This window comes from Lithobates pipiens, unplaced genomic scaffold, assembly GCF_037356315.1.
Source record: "Lithobates pipiens isolate NorthernLeopardFrog02 unplaced genomic scaffold, aLitPip1_a1.2 Scaffold_10, whole genome shotgun sequence".
In the NCBI taxonomy this organism is placed as follows: Eukaryota; Metazoa; Chordata; class Amphibia; order Anura; family Ranidae; genus Lithobates; species Lithobates pipiens.
The window spans coordinates 14,467,981-14,491,215 of record NW_027507686.1 but is presented as its reverse complement, the minus strand read 5'-3'; the positions used below and the strand labels follow the sequence as shown (position 1 = coordinate 14,491,215).

The window sequence follows — 23,235 nt, the reverse complement described above, 5'->3', positions numbered from 1 at the left end:
AGGTGTGATAGTCAGGTGTCCACAAACCTTTGAATGTATAGTGCAGGTTAAAATTTTACATTTATTTCTGGTTTTCATTGTACACCTAAATCGGTTATACTTATCCCATGTATTTATTTTTTGTGACATTAGCACAAAGTTAATTTCTTTGTGTACTAGAAGTCAAAATTGATTCTCCCCAATTTTGAGTGGTGTGGGAAAGGGAGTTATCTAGACCTAGTATTTACAGCTTTCTTGGTTGTAGTAAGAACATTTTTCTCCCCATCTCTGCCATTACGGTAGCAGACCAAGCTCGGCTTTGCAGCAGAGCTTCTGGTGTCATCTGGTAAAAAAGTAAATTTTTCATACATTCTTCCAATAGAGGACAACTGTTGGGCTGTGTGTGTGGCCCTCTTTGCGGCCCTCAGCCAGTTGTAAGGATTGAAGTCACAATTGAAGAAAAGTTTTATTTCACTTATTTGTGGGATGAAGTGTTGTAAGTGCTAAAGTTACTAGAACGTTCATTACCGAAGTGCTATAATCTTTTTCTTGCAATAAGTTGGTATGGTCCTTAACATCCACAATACAGCCCCTTGGAAATGCATTCCACGCAAATTTGCCCAGAGTTTCTTCTGAAATTACTGCTCTGGTGGATTCTCCATATGTTTATGTAGAAAATTCAAGCGACACCAGACGTTCTGCTGAAAGGCCGAGCTTGGTGCGACTAGGCCAAGCCTAGAGTTGGGCAGAACCTCTCCTCTGGGTTACTTGAAAGCTGTAAAGACTTTATGGCGAGTCACACCCCCCTGACCTTTCCACTGAACATAGAAAAATACCTTTTTTTGGGTAGAGTTCTTTATGAGGTTTCCACCAATCTGCAAATTTATCTGGCTTTAAGCTTAAATGCTTCTTGAAACAAGTTTGAGCGATCACCTGACTTTAACTTATGTGGTTGATTTTCCACAGGGGTGCAAAACTGCAGACACGATAGCAGGAAAAGTGTTGTCAAGAATGATTTGCACCCACTTTAGGACCTGTATTTGTAGTCTTCTGCAAAACCCACTTGAAGAAGATGAAGTGCAGGTCAGAACGAGGTCGAGTTCCCCTGTCAATGAATTATGAACCATATTAGGAGAACCTCACACTGGTGTCAAAGTAATGCCATAAACACAAGCCCAAAGTTTGCCCACACAAGCCCTAACCAGGCTACTTATGCCAAGAGCAAGGGAAAGCTGCAGATGTATAGGAAGAAAGCACTTTTAAAAAAAAGGATAGGTGCAGGTTAAAACAAAGTGCACTTATCCCTTTTGCCGCTTTGTTCTGAGCTAAGCCATCCATCCCCTCTCCTCTATAGATGTACACTTAGAAAGTACAATTCCAGACTAAACCTAACAAGCCCAATAAGTGTTCCCCTTTCCCTTCCTCTTCCTAAGGCTTATGCTAACTTGTGTAAAAAAAAAAAAAAAAAAAAAAAAAAATGTATATGCTGACTATTTTCAGCCGGCTCCGGTCGGATCACATGATCCGGCTCCCCTGTGTCAGCAAGTAGGGGCTGGAGGGGAGAAGAGGGGAATGCATAGAAGTTGAAAAACCTTGAGTGTTTACAATCCCTTTAAGGCTTCTTCTTTTTTTTGACAGCTGTGAACAGAGAATGGCTCTGCACTTGTTAAATGAATCCTGGAAATGCTGGATTAAGATCGCGAGGGGGTTTAAATCGAGATCGCAATTATTTTTTTTACGATTAAAGCGGAGGTCCACCCTAAAGTGGACCTTCCGCTCATTGGAATCCCCCCCCCCCCTCCGGCGCCACAATTGGCACCTTTCAGGGGGGAGGGGGTGCAGGTACCTGTACAGTACAGGTATCTGCACCCACTTCCGGGATAGCTCTCTGCGGAAAGGGGCGTAGACTACGCCCCTTTCCGAAAGTCCCCCGCTGCCTGCTGGGAAACACACAGATCCCAGAGGCAGCGGGGACCATCCTTATTGCGCAGCGCGACTCGCGCATGCGCAGTAGGGAACCCGGGAAATGAAGCCGAAAGGCTCCACTTCCTGATTCCCATACCCAAGATGGCGGCGGCAGCACCCGAGAGACGATTGAGAGATCGGCTTCGGGTGCCGACATTGCGGGCGCGCTGGGCGGGTAAGTGTCCTTATTTTAAAAGTCAGCAGCTGCAGTATTTGTAGCTGCTGGCTTTAAAAAAAAAAAAAAAAAAAAACGGCGGAACTCCCGGCGGACTCCCGCTTTAATCATGCAGCTCTAGTACATGTGGCACTGCATGAGGAGGCTGTAGCTACCTGATCTCATGGAAGGGTTGGAATTGATGGCTTAGGTCAGGACAAAGGGAGAAAAAGGGATCAGTGTACTTTGTCTGATGTGCACTTATTCTTTAAAGTAGAACTATACGCAAAACTTTTTATTTATTTATTTTCCCCATGTTGGGCAGAGTAATGGAGGGTTATAACCCTTGTCAGTTTATTTTTATTGTTTTTGCCCTGTGTGTCCCATTGGGAGATTACCCTTCACTTCCTGTCCCATAGCCAAACAGGAAGTGAGAAGAAATCCCTGCAAATAAAAAAAAAAAGGAATTCCTTCAGGTCACCAGAACTAGTGTCGCCATTGGAAGATTTCCCCTCTATTACTTTTCTGGGGGGCAACTAAAAATTTGGGATTTTCTTTTACTTTCAATGATCATGGTAAACAGAACAAATAGAGAGGGGGGGGGGAATCTCCCCAACGGCAGTACAGACAGCAATAAAAACTGACAGGGGTTGTAATGCCTCTCCACTCAATCCAAAACAAAAAAATAAAAAAAGTTTTGCCAAAAAGGGGTTGTAAAGCTTTGTTTTTTATTCTCTAAATAGGTTCCTTTAAGCTAGTGCATTGTTGGTTCACTTATCTTTTTCCTTCGATTTCCCTTCTAAATGTTTTTTTCTTTGTCTGAATTTCTCACTTCCTGTTTCTCCTCAGTAAACTTCACACCATCATTCGAGCCGTGTTTAGTCAGCCAGAACAGCTTACCAAGGAGGAACAGGAAGTGAGAAATTCAGACAAAGAAAAAAAACATTTAGAAGGGAAATCGAAGGAAAAAGGTAAGTGAACCAACAATGCACTAGCTTAAAGGAACCTATTTAGAAAATAAAAAAACGAACCTTTACAACCCGTTTAAGTTATACTTTAAAATGCTACCACTAGCATGTACATGAAAAATAAAGAGGTGGATTATAAAACCTGATCTGGTGATGGGCAGCTTTTACCCAAGAGATACATTTCAATTTTCTATTACAAAGCAGAAACCAGTTATAAAAATTATAAAACTTATCTACAGGACCGGCAATCGGGAAATCCACCGGCGCTGAGAGGCATCAACCCGAACCAATTCATATAATGAATACAATTATATACACAGCCAAAAGCGCCAAGAAACGGATTCCCACCGCGCGGCTCTGCAATGAGATTGTTACTGCTGGTTTGTTTTTTCGGACACTACAGCACACGTGAAAAACTTGTTGTTATGAAAGAACTCCGCTGTTCAACCAAAACATGCCCACACAGAAAAAAAAATATATAAAATAAAAAATAAAAAAAATTTATTAAATATATATATCAATGTTGGTATATAAAAAACAAAAACAAAAAAATAAATAAAACCTGTTTATAGGTTTACACTAAAAAGCAGCACTCAAAATGTTAGGACCTTCTAGTCAGAAAATGGGGGAGAGTTACTTAAAACTGGAGCACACAGGATCTGGTGCAGCTCTACATAGAAACCAATCAGCTTCTAGGTTTTATCATCATGACCCCATGACTAAGCTCCAGGGTGCAGAGCGAAATGCGTTGGGGGCGTGGCCAGGCCCAGGCTGAGGTTGTCTCTCTCTCTCTCGCTCTCATTACTATTATAGGACACCATGGATGTGCGGCACTAGTGATGTTTTCCGCCTTCCTTCCAGGTTTTATTGTCAAAGCTTAAAGTGATATTAACCACTAGACCTCCGGAAGGTTTACTCCTTCCTGACCAGGCCATTTTGTGCGATACGGCACTGCGTTATTTTAACCGACAACTGCGTGGTCGTGCGACGCTGTACCCAAATAAAACGCATGTCCCCCCCCCCCCACAAATAGCACTTTCACACTGTGGCGGTGCCAGCGTTAGCAGTAAAGATTTACCACTGTTATAGTGGTGCTTTTCAGCCACTAGCAGGTCTCCTTTAACCCCGGGTAGTAGCAGCAGAAAGGGTCAATAGCGCCCATGTTGCAGCGCTGCCGGAACGCTTCACAGGCGCTGGCCATTTGTTCTAATGAGCAGGGCGGTGTGGGAGCGATATATACACCGTCCCAAAGATGCCGATTACAGGACCTTTGCGTCCTGCAAGCGCACCGCCCCAGTGTGAAAACACTCCGGCTTTCACACTGGGGTGGCTTGAGAGGCGCCATCTTTAGCGCTAAAAACGCCTGAAAAGTGCCCCAGTGAGAAGGGGGTCTAAAACCCTAACCAATAAAAAAAAAAATTGAAAAAAAAAATCATAAATTTCTGTCAATATGTATTCTGCTACATATTTTTTGTAAAAAAAAAAAATCCCAATCATCGTATATTGATTGGTTTGCGCAAAATTTATAGCATCTACAAACTATGGAATATTTCTATTTATTTATTTTTATTTTTTACTAGTAATGGCAGAGATCAGCGACTTATAGTGAGACTGCAACATTGCAGCAGACAAATCGGACACCAAGTGGCACTTTTTGGGGACCAGTGACACTAATACTAAATCAGTGCTAAAAATATGCACGGTCACTGTACTACTGACACTGGCTGGGCAGGGGTTAACATGGGCCATCAAAGGGTTAACAACGTGCCTAGGTAGTGTGTTTGTGTACTATGGGGGGGGGAGGTGCTTTTAGTAGGGGAAGGCATTGACCCATATTCCTGCTTTGCAGAGACACAGGATCCATGCCTTCCCTACTGACAGAACAGCGATCTGCCTTGTTCACCTAGGCAGATCGCCGTTCTGGCACTCTGACCAACCATCGATGGGTGCCGGCGGACATAGAGTCTGCAGTATCCCCAGATTGGCTCCCGCTGTGTATAAATCCCAGCAGGAGCAGGTCGCCGCACCCCAGACCCAGAAGTGTTGGATAATGTACTACGCACACGATCTGGCGCAGCAGTGCCACCTTGTCGCAGTATAAGCGAAACGCGTCGGTGCGTGGCCTGGCGGGAGCCCAGACTGAGGTTGTCTCTCTCATTACTACTATAGGACGCCATGGATGTGCGGCACTCACTAGTGATCCTTTCTGCCTTCTTTCCGGGTTGAGTGAGGTTCTGCCCCCACTCAAGGCATGGCCTAGCCCTAGCCGCACTGAACTCGGCCTTTCAGCCGAACGTCTGGCGTCACTTGAATTTTCTGCATAACCACTTGCCGCCAGTATAACGTTCTTACACTGCGACAAATGGTTATGCAGAAAATTCAAGCGACACCAGACGTTCGGCTAAAAGGGGCGAGTTCAGTGCAGTTAGGGCTAGGCCGTGCCTTGAGTGGGGCAGAACCTCTCCTCTGGGCTACCTGGAAGCTGTAAAGACTTTATGGCGAGTCACACCCTGACCTTTCCACTTCACATAGAACATCAGGGGAAAAACGAGACCAGAACCACAGTCGGGTGACTGTAAAGACAGAGCGGATCTTTTTCTGCATAGAAGGTTAGTGAGGCTTTGCTTTAGTTTTGTTTTTGTTTTTTTTTAACTAAAAGTTTTAGGCAGACCTTAGAATGAGCAAAACATGAAATATTATATGGACAGCAAAGTCATATTGACACGGCAAGGTCAAGCAAATGATTGCGGCACTTTTGGCTGAATATGGAGTTCTCTAAAACAGTATCCAGCTTTTCCCATTCCTTCAAAGACGTTCTTTAAAAATTAAGCAAACTGAAGCTTCTAATGACACCAGCAATGCACGGAGAATCTTCCAAAGGACCCCACAGGAAAATAAAATATTTACTATTCCTGCCTAGATAGTGCTAAAAAAAAAACTATTTATTAGCACAAGACAAACAGCAGTCAATGTTGATCAGTACAACGTTCTGCTTGTTATTTCCCCATTGTGCTCTATTCACAACAGCAGCAAGCTGGAGCTTAAAGCAGAACTCCGGGGCAGATGGCCAAATACAGAAACGAAATGCATATAGAGAGGAGGTTTTAGACTAGCCAAAGGATTTGTATTCTTGTCCATTCAGTTTTGAAATGTACACAGCTCTGCCACACAGCACAGCTAGGCAGATGGCGTCACTTTCTCTATTACAGGTCTAATCTGCAGAGAAATGACTTTGCTGCTGTTCCCGGATTATCACAATAGCAGAGTGGAAAGGGAAAAGGGGGGGGGGAGGGGTCTGTGCCAAAGAGCTTCGGACCTGGAACTATGCAGGCACAACCAAATGTAAGGTCAATCAGGCACAGACGTAACCCCGGATGAGAAGGGATGGTGTGGAAGGAAAATGGTGGTGTCCGCTCTCCACTCCGCAATCTGCCAGTGATAGTGAAGCAAGACTGATAGGGTCATCTCTCTGCTCAGTCTGCTCTCCCTTCCTATCAGCATGTCCCTTGCTGACATATTGAATGCAGCACACCTGACTGGCTCCCTGTCCTGACCCTCCCAGTCTGGCTTTTTCTCTATGGGGATTTTGCTCAGTTACCTACCTACTACGGTAGTTTTAAGTATTTAATTTGGACTTGGTATAAGCCTTCAATGCAAAAGAGTGATCAGACTGGGAGGGGCAATGCAAGGAGCCAATCAGCTGTGTTGCAGTGCATTGACAATCAGATTGAGACAGGGAGGGGCAGAGTAAAGAGCCAATGAGCTGTGTTGCAGTGCATTGGCGATCAGACAGGGACAGATAAGGGGAAAGGAATGAGCCAATCAGCTGTGCTGAAGTGCATCTGCGATCAGACTGGGAAAGGGAGGGGCAACATTAGGAGCCAATCAGCTGTTCTGCAGGGCAGATGAGCTGCAAAACAGCAATAAGGGGAGGGGCAACAGAGATGGGGAGGGGCAACATAGGAGCCAATCAGCTGTGCTGTAGTGCATCAGGGATCAGACTGGGAAGGGGCAATATTAGGAGCCAATCGGCAGTGCATCTGAGCTGCAAAACAGCAATCAGACTGGGATAGGGAGGAGAAACGTAAGGAGCCAATCAGCTGTGCTTAAGTACTTTGGCGATCAGACTGGGACAAGAGGGGGCAACATAGAAGCCAATCAGCTGTGTAGCAGTGGATTGGCGGGCAGACTAGGAAACAGAGGGGCAACATATAAGCCAATCAGCTGTGCTGCAGTGCATCAAAACTGCAAACCGCCGATTATTATAATCTGGTGACCAGTCTGTATTACTCAACTGCAGCAGAGAAAAATAACTCACTCATTTAGACTGTACTATGTAGCAGGCCTGTGTAAATCTCAGGACTGGCTGGAAAAAAAAAAAAACACAAATCATTAGGCAGCTAAAACTATTCCCAATGTACGCATTCATCTATTGCCTGGAGTTCAGCTTTAATCTTAAAGTCAGTGACCCGGCTCCAGTATGCTCAAAGCTGATCCAGCACAACATTGTGGCTCTATGAATTGCCTTATAGTAATAAAAAAAAAAAAATTGTGCCAAGTCTCAATGTTTTTCCATTACGATATCTCACTTGTATTATTTATCAATAACCCTCTAAATGTATAAAAAAAAGAAAAGAAAAAAAAAGTTACACGCCAAGCTCAGCTACTACAAAACTACTCTGAAAAATAGCAAAAAAAATAAAATTATTATTTCATTCCCTCAAACAAGTTTTGCCTGCAAACATCTCGTCCTTAAATAACGGAAACAAAAATAGCGATCTCTCCAACTCATCAAAAAAAACAAAAAAAAAAAAACAAACACCTTTAAAAAGGGCCAACAGAGAATTTTAAAGAACTGTTCCAACCAAATACGATCATTTATTCCATTTCGATGGACTCTGGAGACGCCTTCGCAGCAAAAAGACTCCAGTTTTCATCTTTTACCACCAACCTAATCTGCATGTGAACTGCAGAATCTGTAAGTACTTCGTAGAACTAAGCCTGTGAAAATACAGACCGGTGCGCTCGCTGGTTCCAGCTCAAGCCCCTCCCTAAGCATTACCTACGCACATCGGAGCTGGAGACATGGCACGGCGTCATGTGACAAGAGGCTGCGATTTTAACCAGAAGTCAACTGGGGGAGGACATCCGAGCCAGACGGAGAAGGATTTGGTAAAAAAAAAAAAAAAAAAAAAAAAACACAGACCAAAGTCATGACTCCTAAACATCAAATGGCAGTGGCTTTTACTTGTTGCCTGGATATACCCCAAGTAATAAAATCTGGGTTGGCCAAAAAGACAAAAAAAAAAAAAAAAAAAATGAAGTGCTTACTCAATCTATTCCTTGTGACAAATGGTACCTTTTTTTTTCTAGAGTGCGTGCCCTTTAATTAAAGAAAAAAATAATAAGTTAACAGACTCCACAAGACATCTGGATCTCAGGCTTTTCGGCATTGCGGAGCTCCAAATTTAGGATGTGGATTCGGACTTATTCAATATGATGTTGATGATCTCTCCCTCGTGTGCTTTCATATGTTCCATCAGAAGTTCCTTACTGGTGGACTCGAACCCGCAAATGCAACAGCAAAATAGCAGGACGCACAGCTCGGTCCCCGGCCTCATCTGGCTTTGTAGTTTTTCGGAGCTGCCTTGTGACAGGCTGACGCTTTGGTTCTCGACGTAACTTGTTTCTGCCGCTGGACGACTCGCAGAACTGGGAGGGTCGCTGTCTGCTGCTGGGGAGGAGTCTTCCGTTGTCTGCTTTTTCAAAGGGTCTTGAAGCCTAAAATATATATATATATATATATATATTCCATTAAAAAAAAAAAATCAGAGCAATCATATATGTAACAGCCTGTGTATAAAGTCTCTAATCACATGGTCATTTCTAAGTCTAATCAAGAGACAGAAGGTAAAAGAAGTATGGTTTTTATTTTTTCTTAATTCTTCTTACCTAGGTAGATGCAGCATTTGTTCCCGACTGGTTCTAAGACTGAGATCAGAGCGATCAAACACTGCTGGTTACTCCGTTCTCTGGGCTCCCTGAGTAGAGAGCTGGAGACTTTTCAGTCACCACTGTCTGCTCTGTGCCCCCCCCCCCCCCCCCCCCACACACACTCACTCACTGGAGCACTGGGCTGTGAAGGGAGCAGGAGCAGCCGGCTCAGCCTCTCAGCGGTCCAGGCATGTGGGCGGATCCCCAAAATTCATTGTCGCAATCTTGCCCAGCTCTGTGACAGCTGACAGCGGGCTTCAGCCCGCTGTCTGCTGAAAATGGTTATCAGGAGTGCAGAATGGACTACACTCCTGTGATCCACAGGAGAAGTAAAGCCAAAAGTCAAAGCTCTTTTGGCTGTACTTTTCCTTCAGAAGCCTGAAAAAGAAATGAAAACACCCACAAAGTGTCAGTTTGTCCACCGCAATATCGCAGTCCCGCTATCAGTCACTGATCACGTGGGGATGCTTTAAAAAATAAATGTATTGTATTTTTACACTTTCCCTTTACATTTTTTTTCTTTTTTTATCACTTTTATTCCTATTACAAAGGAATGTAAACATCCCTTGTAATAGGAATAGGGCATGACAGGTCCTCTTTATGGAGAGATTTGTGGTCTATAAGTTCCCACACCTCAACTCTAGGCTGGAAAGCCAGAGATCAAAAAAAAAAAAAAAAACACAAACAATCTCGGCTTTCCAGTCGAATACACAGCAGTATTTACAACTTCCAGGGTCGAATGTGACCACAGAACGTCGCACCCGGCCTCCAAAGGTCATAGAGCAGTGATGGCGAACCTTGGCATCCCCCAGATGTTTTGGAACTACATTTTCCATAAAGCTCAAACTACTGTTCTTACAGTGCAGGGAACCGCCGGCTGAAAAAAATATCTGGATGATGCCTGCAGCTGCAACCATCCTCCAGATATCTGAATGTTATCATCCTACGTGTCCATGTACATTAGGACGATTACAAGCATATTTTGGTCTCAACGTTTAAAAGAAAAAAAAAAAAACCCCTTCTGGGTCGCGCTTCTGATTGGCGCTCACCGGCAGAAAAAGAAAAAAAAAAACGTAAAAAAAAAACTTTTAAACTCGTCTAGACTTTGGAGTAAAAAAAAAAAACGCTTATATAGAGAATTTTTTGTACAAAGAGAAAACAGACTTTTTTTTTAAGCCCAGTGTGCATGGAGCCTTAAAGTGGAAGGCCACCAAAAAAAAAAAAAAAAAAAAATTTTTTATTAATATTAAAAAAATAAAAAAAATAAAAAACATTTGAAAAAAATATATATATCTTTTTTTAACTTACAAGAAACCCCTGTTGCTAGGCAGCCTTCCTAATCTGCCTCTTTCTACTTTGTGGTGATCTTCAGTCTTCTCTCCTCCTTGCGTTGTCTTCTGGGGAATGGGGCGCGGTGTGTTCGGGGAAATGTGCGTGTCCCAGAACACAGCGCGCCTCATTCACAAAGTGCAGCGCGACTTGCGCATGCGCAATAGGAAACCGGCAGTGAAGCCGCAAGGCTCCACTGCCTGTTTCCCTTAGTGAGGATGGCAGCGCCGGGACACGATACAAGGGACGTGTTTGTACCTGCTGACTTTAAAAAAAAAATAATAATACATTCCGCTGGAACATCCCTTTAATCTGTACTAAGTAACAGATTTCAAGTTTTGACATTACCATGACCAAACTGCAGTTTACCTCCAGTCTTGTTACATACCGAGTGCTCTGTGACATTGCCTCGTTGATGGCTTTGTTTACTTGTTCATAGTTGTAATTCTGATCACTGGCATGCTTCCACATGTGCGATTTTAGGGATGGAGGGTGACTGCAAACATAACCACACAGCGAACACCTGCCAATATGCAAAAAATTAAATAATATTAATAATAAAATTGGTGGGTTTTGCAATTTATGTCACACGGTATTTGCGCAGAAGTTTTTTTAAACGCAGTTTTGGGAAACATTTTTTAAAAGTACACTTTTTTTAATTTTACATGCAAAAAAACAAACAAACACAGAAAACATATTTTTTTTGCAAAATATAAAAGATGATGTCATGCCAAGTAAATAGATACAAAACATGTCACACTTTAAAATTTTGTATGCCCGCGCAACAGTAACAAAAATATTACTATCCATAGGAGAAGCTTTAAAGCGGAGTTCCACCCTAAAGTGGAGCTTCCGCTCATTGGAATCCTCCCCCCCCTCCGGTGCCACAATTGGCACCTTTCAGGGGGGAGGGGGGTGCAGGTACCTGTACAGTACAGGTATCTGCACCCACTTCCGGCATAGATATCTGCAGAATATACGCCCCCTTTCTGCAGAATCTACGCCCCTTCCCGAAGGTCCCCCGCTGTCTGCTGGGAAACACACGGATCCCAGAGACAGCGGGGGCCATCCTTATTGCGCAGCGTGACTCGTGCATGCGCAGTAGGCAACCGGGAAATGAAGCCGCAAGGCTCCACTTCCTGATTCCCATACCTAAGATGGCGGCGGCGGCAGCACCCGAGAGACGATCGAGAGATCAGCTTCGGGTGCCGACATCACGGGCGCGCTGGGCGGGTAAGTGTCCTTATTTTAAAAGTCAGCAGCTGCAGTATTTGTAGCTGCTGGCTTTAAAAAAAAAAAAAAAATGGCGGAACTCCGCTTTAAAAGCCTTTACAGATTACCACTTTAGATATATAGAGGAGGGATATTGCTAGAATTACTGCCCATGACCCGACGTTCGTGGTGACACCTCACGTAAGGGACGATTGCAGTTTGCGTCCGTTCAGGACTGAAACATGCATTCGCCTTGCGCACTAGCACGAGGATGAGGAAAACGGGGGCAATTAAAAAATTTTTCATTATTCATTTTGATTATTTTTACACTGCTGCTTTGATTTGTTGTTTTTTTTTTTTTTTTGGATCACTTTTATTGCTGTTGCAAGGAATGCAAACATCCTTGTAACAGTAATAGGCATGGGACAGGTATTCTTATGGAGGGATCTGGGATCTTTAAGACCAAAAATCGCACCTTTGCACTTGAGCGGCTGCTTAGCTGCATCGATTGTTATCACAAGAAAGCCGACCGTCTGCTCTAAAAAAACGTAACATACAGGTACTTGATTTGGCAACAAGTGGTAAAAAAATAAAAAATAAAAGATAGATATTATACTTACCTGCACTGTGTAATGGTTTTGCACAGAACAGCTCCGATCCTCCTCTTATCATGTTCCCTGCCGGAGCTCCAGGCCCCTCCCTCTTGCCAAGTGAACCCAGAGGAAACCGCTGCTGGCGGGGACTCCTGAGCCACTGCTCTGCATGTCTATTCAGGACACAGAGCCGCAGCTCGGCCCTGCCCCCCTCTCTTCTCATTGGCAGTGATTGATAGCAGCAGAAGCCAGTGGCTCCCACTGCTGTCTTAGCCAATGAGGAAAAGCCAAGACTCTAGCGCACATCGTGATGGGGCTGCTGCACAGAGGTTTTCTACCATAGAACGCATGAAGGTAAAAACTTTGGGCCTTTAGAACCACTTTAAAGCTTATGGATTTTAGTGATTGGGTTCTCTAATGCAGGGGTAGCCAACCTGGGAATTTTAATGGTTGTGGAACTACAAGTCCCATGAGGCATTGCAAGACTGACCGCCAGAGGCATGAATACCAGAAGCAGGCATGATGGGATTTGTAGTTTCATCACATCAGGAGTACAGAGGTTGCTTTGGTTAAAACCTCAAGAGGTAAATGTAATTAGAAAATGCAACAAGACGGTCACATACCTATAAGGCTTATCAGAAGTATGAATTCTTATGTGATTGCGAACACCAACGTATGTAGGACTGGTGTAGCTGCACACGTCGCACCGATATACCTTTGACATGCTGGATTTGTTACCTGGAGTTACAAAGAAAAGAGAGTCAGGGAGAGAAGATTCCTCCGTTTCCAGTGATATAATTATGTGTACAACAAAATGTTTGCAGCTATATTGTTAAAAACAAAAAAGCCTGAAATAGCCGATTCTTTATACTTGCTGTAAAAAACCTTTTCTTGGAGTCAATTAAGAGACACACCCTAACCTCCAGGTTATACTGCCCCCTACAGGAGGATTGGACAACGGCAAACAAAAAAACCCTGCTACCAGCAAGCCTCTGTTTTGTTGCAAAAGCAGTACCAAGAGCATGATGAGAGGGGTGTGACCGGTGTCCCTCAATGGACTCCAAGAAAAGGATTTCACAGCAAGTACAAAAATCCTAAAATTTCTCTTTCATTTTTTGGACACAGGAACTTGTTCAAAAGCGGTCCAATTGAGGGACGGGCAATACAAAACACAAATGACATGCCCAAGAAAAACCAAAAGAGAACTGGGTACAGACTTCGGCTTAAATAGCCACCTGAAAGTCCTTGGCCAAAACCTAGCCCTAACCAAAACCTAGCATCGGATGAGGCTGAAATATCCACCTGGTAGAACTTCAATAATGTGAGAACAGAAGATTAGGAAGCAGCCGTGCCAATCTCAGAAATAGTTGTCCATTGGTGAAAAGCCCAAGAAGCATTCAACTCTATTAGAACATTCCTTGAAGGAAAAAGGGTAGAACCCAATCGTTGAGACCATAGGCTTAGACGCTATGTTGCCCAAGCCACCTAGACATGGAGGTACCCTTATGGGGTCCATCAGGCATGACAAAAAGGCGAGTTAGTCCTAGTTGGCTGAAAGACTCACAAACCACAGCCAGACAATGTAAAGAAATTTCCCTTTGGCAAACTGGAGTCAGACAGAAGGATGGAAAAACAACTTCCTGGTTGAGTTGAAAAAAAAAAAAAAGCTGTAACTACTTTGGGCAAAAAGGAAATCTTAAACCTGAAGACCACCATATCCCTATGCAAAACCAGATCGGTTCCATGCAGGCAAAGGCAGGTAGCTCAGTACACGTACTTACTTCTACAAATTGTTCAGGTTAGCCCTCACCTTAGGTGGCTGGGGGTATTTATAGGTGTAAGATAGGGGGTGCCATATATTAGGGGAGGGAGGGAGGGAGTCATCCACTGCATCACCATACCCCTCTCTATTGAGGGGAGGAATGTTTTTACATATACTTTTGTAGAGGTATGGGTTTTGGGGAATTGGTAAAGTATTAAATATCTTTTTGTATAGGGACTTTATAAAGGGTTTATATTAGGGATTAAGGGGTATTGTTGATTATGCTTTTTGTATCTTTTGCTGTTTATAGCCAATAAATATATGTAGTTTAACTCTTTAGGGTGCGTGTTAGTATCATATGCTTTTTTCTTTTTTTTTCTTTGGGTAATATATATTTTTTGATTACACTCCCCGCAATTAAGTCGGCGAGTGCTACTTTTTTGGATTGGAGGCAGGATTCCCTTATATTTGGTAGCTCAGTACACGTGCCTCACAGAGGTGGAGGATTCACCTTGTGGGTCTTGTGAGTAGAGAGGATTGTCTCTTATGGGTTCAATCGGCTGTTTTTTGGAGCACTGGGAGAACAAAATCCAGATCCCACGGAGTCACAGGGGAATAATTGGGGGCGCTACATTGGTCTAGACCCAGCTGTAGGAAGGAGAGGATTTTTTCCCTTGTTGAAACTCCTGGGGTGGAATCCCCGAGACTTACACCAAGTGAATTGTGTCTTCCATGTCCGGATATATAGACCTTGTAGGAAGTAGACTTCTTGGCTTTCAGCATCTTAAGAATCACAGACCCAGATGCCTCTGTCCCGCAGAATCTGGCCTTGATAGCCATGCCATTACTTTGACCGTGAATCAGGATTGTCCTTGGGACAGACAGAAGATCCAGATGACCTGGCAACACCCATGGAAGGTCTTCCAGGAGTCTTACCACATCAGGCTGGAGCAATTAAAACTACTGGAAAGCCCTCCATATTGATATTAATATTAAACAAGGAAGAAGTTTCAGGGGGGAAAATAAATAAATAAAAAAGGCACACATCAGGGTATACTGAGCCTATAAAGCCAGAGTATCCACTGCTTCTGCTAGATCGATCAAGGGTGTCTAACCTTTTGGCCTTCCTGGGCCACACTGGAAGAAGAGGAATGGTCATGGGGTGCACATAAAATACACCAATGATAAGGAAAGCTGATGAGCAGATCACAAGGTAACGATCACTGATCTAGACAATGTACCCATCTAGGTAATAAAACTTCAGATCCTTTGACCCGTTTTCAGCAGACAGTGGGCTGAAGCTCGCTGTCGGCTGACATCAGCCGATTCAGGCTCAGGAAAGATCGTGACAATGGAGCAGAGACTGGTGATTAACAGTCAGCAACTCTCTGCTCAGGGAGCCCAGAGAATCGAGCGATTGATGGCGTTCGATCTCTTGGTTCTCAGTGTAGAGCAGGGATATGCAATTAGCGGACCTCCAGCTGTTGCAGAACTACAATTCCCATGAGGCCTAGCAAGACTTAGAGCCACAAGCATGTCAGTCAGAGGCAGAGGCATGATGGGACTTGTAGTTTAGCAACAGCTGGAGGTCCGCTAATTGCATATCAATGGTGTAGAGGCCCCGGGGGACAGATGCATTATCGGACCAATGCTGCATCCACCTAGGCAAGTATGATTCTTAAAAAAATAAAAAAACATATCCATACATCTCTTAACCAATTCAGCCCCAGAAGATTTTACCCCCTTCCTGACCAGAGCACTTTTTGCGATTCGGCGCTGCGTCACTTTAACTGACAGTTGCCCGGTCATGCGACGTTGCACCCAAACAAATTTGACGTACTTTTTTCCCCCCACAAATAGAGCTTTCTTTTGGTGGTATTTGCGCTTTTTTTGTGCTATAAACAAAAAAAGAGCAACAATTTTGAAAAAAAAAAGCAATAGTTTTTACTTTTTGCTATAATATCCCCCCAAAAATATATTTAAAAAAATATATATTTTTTTTCACTCAGTTTAGGCTGATATGTATTCTTCTACATATTTTTGGCAAAATCGCAATAAACATATATTGCAGCAATTCTCAACTAGGGTTCCTCCAGAGGTTGCTAGGGGTTCCTTCAGCATTGAGCCATTTCTGCCTCTCGGATAAGTTCCCACCGACACCATTGATCTTTTCAGCTATCTGTAAGGAGGTAATTCTTCCCAATGACCACAAGTGTAAGGACCATTCTTCCCACTGACCATCACACTAATGTATCATGAGTTGTAGATTTCTCATTTTTAGCAGGGGGTTCCTCGAGACCAGAGAACTATTTCAAGGGTTCCTCTGTGTTGAAAAGGTTGAGAAAGGCTGGTATATTGATTGGTTTGCGCAAAAAAATTATGTCTACAAAATAGGGGATCGTTTTATGGCATTATTATAATTTTTTTTTTATTGGTAATGGCGGCGATCTGCGATTTTTTATCGTGACTGCGACATTATGGCGGACATATCGGACACTTTTGACACTATTTTGGGACCATTGTCAGCGATCAGCGCTATAAAAATGCACCGATTACTGTGTAAATGACACTGGCAGGGAAGGGGTTAAACACTAGGGGGGGATCAAGGGGTTAAGCATGTCCTAGAGAGTGATTCTAACAGCGGGGGGGGGCTACCTAGGACAAGACAGCAATCACTGCTCCCGATGACAGGGACCAGTGAACTGTCATGGCACAAGGCAGAACGGGGAAATGCCTTGTTTACATAGGCATCTCCTAGAGCTGGACGATTTTGTAAAAAAATAAATAAAAAAAAAAAAATAATAATAAAAGAAAATATATATATATCAGCGATTTAAAAAAAAAAAAAAAAAATTTGATTTGAATCAAGTTTTTTTCTTTTTTTTTTTATGGACATCGCGCCGGTCCTGAGGAGCTGCGGGCAGGAGTTTTAAGGCGAGGCAGTGGCGTCAGCCTAGTCCACGGTGTCCGGCTTCGTGGACTAGGCCGAAGCCGCAGCCTCGCCTAAAAACTCCTGCGCGCAGCTCCTCAGGACCGGCACGGTGGTGAAAAAAATAAAATTTAAAAAATCTAAAAATAAAAATCGATTTGCTTAAAGCGGGACTGTACTGGGGGAAAAAAATATTAAAAGCCAGCAGCTATAGATACTACAGCTGCTGACTTTTAATAAATGGACACTCACCTGTCCCGGGGGTCCAGCGATGCCGGCAGCCGAGGCCGATCGATCGCTCGGCTCTCAGCTGCTGCTGCCGCCACCATTCTAGGTGAGGGAATCAGGAAGTGAAGCGAATCGGCTTCACTTCCCGGTTCCCTACTGCGCATGCGCAAGTCGCACAGCGCAATAGGAATTGTCCGCGCTGTCTCTGGGACCCGTGTGTTTCCCAGCAGAGAGCGCGGCAGGACAGGAAGAGGCATAGACTCCCACGGGAGTCTATGCCCGGAAGTGGGTGTAAATACCCTGAAAGGTGCCAATTGTGACACCGGGGGGGGGGTTCCGATCAGCGGAAGTTCCACTTTAGGGTGGAACCCCGCTTTAAGTTTTGAATCGATTTGACCTCTCAACTCGATTCAAGATTTAAAATCGATTTTTTTTCACCAGCCCTAGCATCTCCCCATTCTACCTCACCACACCACAATCGTGGGCCGCCGGCGAACACCGCGTTCCCAGGACCCACGGGCACGCTCGTGCGGCATACGAAAGGTGACCAATTTAAAGAGACGTACCTCTACGCCCATTTGCCTGCCTGTGCCATTCTGCCGATGTACATCTGTGTGCGGCGGTTGGCAAGCTGTTAATTAGCACTGCTGAAATCGCTTTAGAGAAGGTTCCTGTACTACTTCAAGGCGACGTCTATCGGACTTGTGCCCAAAGACTTTAATGGAAGTCGCCTCCAAATCAGTTCTTCATCTATATTGATGTTATTTGGATCCGACATTACAGGAAGATTACCCAGGCAATCCCTGCGGTGTAGCCCCTCCCGCACTTCAAAGTCACATCAGAGTAGTACTCAAGTCGCATCAAGTCGCCAGCAAATAGACTGGCACAGTAGTGTGAACCGAGCCTCAATAAGCAAGTGATCAACCGCAGGAATAACTAGATCCCGTTCATGGGATTTTAACCAGATGTGGTTTAAGAATGTAAAGCCAAAGCCAGGATTGGGTGAAGGGCAGGACCCGTCAGAGAGCAGAGCTATAGAAAAGTCTTCCAGGTTGGGTCCTTGAAGACAGGTGAATCCCCTGACTGAATAGTAAGCTTCTGGTTATGGGGGACACAGTGTCACCCCCAGTGGGAATGGACCACTTCTGAACAATATGTTCACCAGATGAATACAAGGCTAAAAAGTGCATAGGAGGGAGAAAAAAATAAATAAAAATACTTATCAGGATACATTCAATCGCTACAGAGAGAAATAGTTGTAAAGGCGGGTGAAAAGGGGAAGTCTTTCCGACCTTAAAGGCAATACTAAAACACACAGTTTTACATTGTCTCTCTGTTTCTGTATGATGTCATTTTTTTTTTATTATATTAAAATAAATATAATCTAAGTACCTTATTCCTAAACGATATACAGAGCTGTCACATGACCCAGCTCTTTCCCAGCCTGTCTGCAGGGAAACATAAGCAGGAGGAGCCTCTAGTCCTCTGCTGCTGGTCACATGTTCAAAAAAAATAAAAAATAAATAAAAAAAAATAAAACAGCCTTTGGAATACAGAGTAAAAATAAAATAATTAATATCAATAAACTGTTTTAAATTGTCATACAAATATACAGCATACTTGAAATCAAATCTTTTATTTTTTGCCAACATGGTGTGTCAATCACAGGCTGTGTGCTGGAGCTCCCTCCCACCATCGTTTTACACACACACACACACACACACACACACACACACACACACACTGAGAGTGGAGGAGAAGTGGTTTACCCTTAAACTGCACGGGGGGGGGGGTTTCACTGTCAGGGCAATAAGGATGTGGAACTCTCTTCCACAATTGGTGGCGTCAGCGGGGAGTATGGAAATTTTTTAAAAGACTCTTGGATGTATCTCTTAAAGAACGCAACATACGGGGATGTGGGAAATAATGATAGACACTGACACACACGAGTACACCAACACAGGTTGAAATGGATGGACTGCTGTCTTTTTTTTGTAAGTCAGGGATATGCAATTAGTGGACCTCCAGCTGTTGCAGAACTACAAGTCCCATGAGGCATAGCAAGACTGACAGCCACAAGCATGACACCCAGAGGCAGAGGCATGATGGGACTTGTAGTTTTGCAACAGCTGGAGGTCTGCTAATTGCAGATCCCTGATGTAAGTGATTCATGCTGATAGCAGAGGAAGGAGGCAGCAGACAGAAATGACACTTAGGGCACTTTCACACGGGACGGATCCGTGATGATCCGCCCCGTGAAAATCCGCTTGCTCGGCGGGTGATCGCTCAGTCAATCCTCGCTGAGCAGGAAGAGGACAGGTCCGTCTCTGCACACTGCGCAGGGACGGACCTGTCAGAGTGCCGCTCTCCCCTATGGGAGATCAGACGACGATGGACCGCAGTGTCCGTCATCACCCAATCCGATCACGGATGGAACAGTAGGTTTTTTCCTCCGTCGCACTTTCGGATCGGAGCGGGTCGGATGTCAGCAGACATGTCACCGCTGACATCCGACGCTCCATAGAGGTCTATGGAGCATCCGTTCAGGTCCGCCTAAAAAAAACTGACAGGTGGACCTGAACGGATCGTCCGTGTGAAAGAGCCCTTTGTGCTCTGGAATGAGACAAGTACACACTAAAGAGGGATGTGCTTTGTTCATATTTTATGTCTGAGATTTACAACCACTTAGAAGCCGAACCAATTAATTTTATTATAGCTTCAGGCCAACTTGGTTTCACAGTGGTAATAATGTCTGCTATGGATAATAAAACTCTTTTGGTTAAATAATTCAGATAACATACCACCTTCCAGGGAATAGCTCTCTTCTGTCTCCTCTGTGCAGAGCTGTGTGTCGTCACCGGCAGAAGATCCGGAGTCTAGAAGTTTCCGGTGCTCCCTCTCATGAGTCCTCAACTGGCTCTGCAAAAAAAAAAAAAAGAAGGTTACATTTAATTAGCATTACCAAAAATAAGTAGAAGAATACGTAACGGCCTAAAATGAGGAAAAAAACGTTTATATATTTTTGGGGATATTATAGCAAAAAGTAAAAAATAATGCGTTTTTTTTTTCAAAATTGTCGCTCTTTTTTTGTTTATAGTGCAAAAAATAAAAACCGCAGAGGCGATCAAATACCTCTAAAAGAAAACTCTATTTGTGGGGATAAAAGGACGTCAATTTTGTTTGGGAGCCACGTCGCACGCAATTGTCAGTTAAAGCGACTTAGTGCAGAATCGCAAAAAAGTGGTCTGGTCTTTGGCCAGCCAAATGGTCCGGGACTTAAGTGGTTAAAAATATACAGGAGACGGCTACCTGCTAGCTGTAACATTCAACATGTTACATACATAGATGTAGCATGTTGAATGTTACAGCCATGTATCCACGCCCCTAGGGAACACAAGGCTCATTAACCACGTGCCTACCGAGCACTTTTACCCTCCTTCCTGCCCAGGCCAAATTTTCATCTTTCGGAGCTGTCACACTTTGAATGACAATTGCGGTGGTCATGCAACGCTGTACTCGTATGACATTTTTATCTTTTTTTTACTCCCATACAAATAGAACTTTCTTTTGGTGGTATTAAATTACCACTGTTTTTTTTTATTTTTTGCTAAAATAAACAGATCAAGACTGAAAAAAAAAAAAAAAAAAAAATAAAAAAAAAGAATTTCATAGTTTGGTATAAAAATTTTCAAAAAAGGTAATTGTTCTCCTTCACTGATGTGCTCCAAGGAGGTGGCACAGATGGGCACTGTTGGGTTTGCACAGATAATCAGGACACCGATAATCAATGTACATGTCCCTTTTGGAGAAGCTGGTTATCGTCTCTCTTCTCCTCCAGCTGTCTGCATGAGGAAAGGAATGCCAATAACCAACTTCCGTTTACATCCGTGATCAGCTGTGATAACAACAATAGTAATAATAATAATAATAATAAATAAAAATAATAATTGAATTGGTGGTCAGGGGCACTCCCCCACCTCCAATCTGCCGATCCTCCTTCCTGCTGTGTTTACAATCATTCAGTCTACTGACGACGGACGGGGAACTTCGTCATTTGCGTATGGGAAAAATGTTTGCACACTGCTGGCATTTACACTTGTGCTGGCCGTGTTCAGTTTTCCAGGGATCACAAAAAAAGGTACAACATGACTCTGTGCATCATAACCTGCCTGATCCGAGCTGTCCAATGACAGCTCATATCGCAGTTGTTCACAGGCACACAAGCTGCCCCGTGTGTGTTTTACAATCATAAATGAAGAAGATTGCTACACTATGCCGATGTGCTTTCCCCTGTTCTTTCAGGCTTTAAAAGAGGAGCACCAGTCTGGGCAAAACCAGGTAAAGAGCCTGAAAAATGGCTCCCCCTGCAGTCTCAGCGTGAAAGCCCGAGTGCTTTCACACTGAGGCGATGCGCTGGCAGGACGTAAAAAAAAAAAAAAAAAAAAAACACTCCTGCAAGCAGCATGTATATGTATACACACGCTTGTGCGTAATTTTCACCCTTTTTCGACCGCTAGCAGGGGTTAAAATCGCCCTGCTAGCGGCAGAAAAACCTCCACAAAAACTATGGTAAAGCACCGTCACACTGCCGACGCCTCAGTGTGAAAGCAGCCATAGAGGAAAGGGCAAACCCAAATGTTGGACTTTCTTTATAGCGGAGGTCCACCCTAAAGTGGACATTCCGCTCATTGGAATCCCCCCCCCTCCATCGCTACAATTGGCACCTTTCAGGGGGGAGGAGGGTGCAGGTACCTGTACAGTACAGGTATCTGCACCCACTTCCGGCATAGATTCTGCAGAAGGTACGCCCCTTTCCGCAGAATCTACGCCCCTTTCCGAAAGTCCCCCGTTGCCTGCTGGGAAACACACGGATCCCAGAGACAGCGGGGATCATCCTTATTGCGCAGCGCGACTCGCGCATGCGCAGTAGGGAACCGGGAAATGAAGCCGAAAGGCTCCACTTCCTGATTCCCATACCCAAGATGGCGGCGGCAGCACCCGAGAGACGATCGAGAGATCGGCTTCGGGTGACGACATCGCGGGCGCGCTGGGCGGGTAAGTGTCACTATTTTAAAAGTCAGCAGCTGCAGTATTTGTAGCTGCTGGCTTTTAAAAAAAAAAAAAAAACGGCGGACTCCCGCTTTATTTTGACATATACTGGATATCTTAAAAACCACATACCATTTATTTACTTTAAAAAGCACCCCAGGGCGAGTAGTCGCCACAAAAAGAGATCTACCTTGTAATAAAAGGATTCATTACAATTCTTGCACTCGTATTTGATCGCCTTGCAATGGTTGATCATGTGGTTCTCCAGGTCGCCGCTGTTTTCTGCTATGTGGTCGCAAATCGGGCACTGGTAGGGCTGTCTCTGCCGATGAACACGCAAGTGCTGCTTTATGTAACCTTTATTGTCACTGGTGTAATGGCACAGGCGGCATCGGTAAGGGCGTTCAGCGCGAGGTAGGTACTCCACAAGGCCACTGCCGGAGCCGAGGTCGCTGGCGTTCTCGCTCTGGGCATTGTCCTGCAGCTCTTTCAGAATGTCGTCATCTGTGGCATTCTGATCAGTCCTTTCCCTTAGTTTCTCAATCACTTTCAGTAAAGACGTGCTGATCCCCGCTTTCATTGGGGTCTGAGTCAGCTCACTTTTCTGGTTTAGCTCCTCGGGGACCTTGGAGGATTCCACCTTGGGACAAGTGCCGTGGATCTGGTCGCCGTCTCCCTGCCCGGTGTCTGGATCAACGGGATCCGGATCGTGGATAAGCCGTAGGCTGGATTTGGGACATTCCACGATTTGGATAGGCATGGTCACCAGTGCCTCAGCAGCCAACGAATGAAGCCTCAAACACTCCGAGTTTGTCCTCCTCCGGACTGGAGGTGAATTCTCATCAGACACTCCAAAGTCCGAGCCGTTCTTCCCGGGGTTACTCCACCCGATAATAATTTCTTCGCTTTCTACCACGTTTTCAAGCTCGACAGGCGCACCGAGGTGGGAATCAAGTTTCTTTTTGACTTCAGCGTCTGCATTTAACAGAAAAGGTTTGGGTGAACCGTTTTCCTCGGCACTTGGCAGGCGTTCTACAATAACATTCACGTGGCCCTTTGTGTTTTGGCTACAG

At 44.3% G+C, this 23,235-nt stretch overlaps 1 protein-coding gene across 1 annotated transcript in view; it reads right to left on the bottom strand.

The window, feature by feature from the left end:
• Window positions 1-7,924: 7,924 nt before the first annotated feature.
• ZNF507 (zinc finger protein 507) overlaps window positions 7,925-23,235 on the bottom strand; it is a 16,333-nt gene continuing 1,022 nt past the window's right edge. Inside the window, exons 1-5 of the mRNA XM_077451590.1 lie at window positions 22,353-23,235; window positions 19,915-20,032; window positions 12,818-12,932; window positions 10,778-10,912; window positions 7,925-8,847 (exon numbers count right to left, since the gene is read on the bottom strand). The exon at window positions 22,353-23,235 is cut by the window's right edge and continues 1,022 nt beyond it. Of these exons, the coding sequence (XP_077307716.1) occupies window positions 8,535-8,847; window positions 10,778-10,912; window positions 12,818-12,932; window positions 19,915-20,032; window positions 22,353-23,235 (1,564 nt within the window). The 3' untranslated portion in view covers window positions 7,925-8,534. The remainder of the gene's footprint in view (window positions 8,848-10,777; window positions 10,913-12,817; window positions 12,933-19,914; window positions 20,033-22,352) is intronic.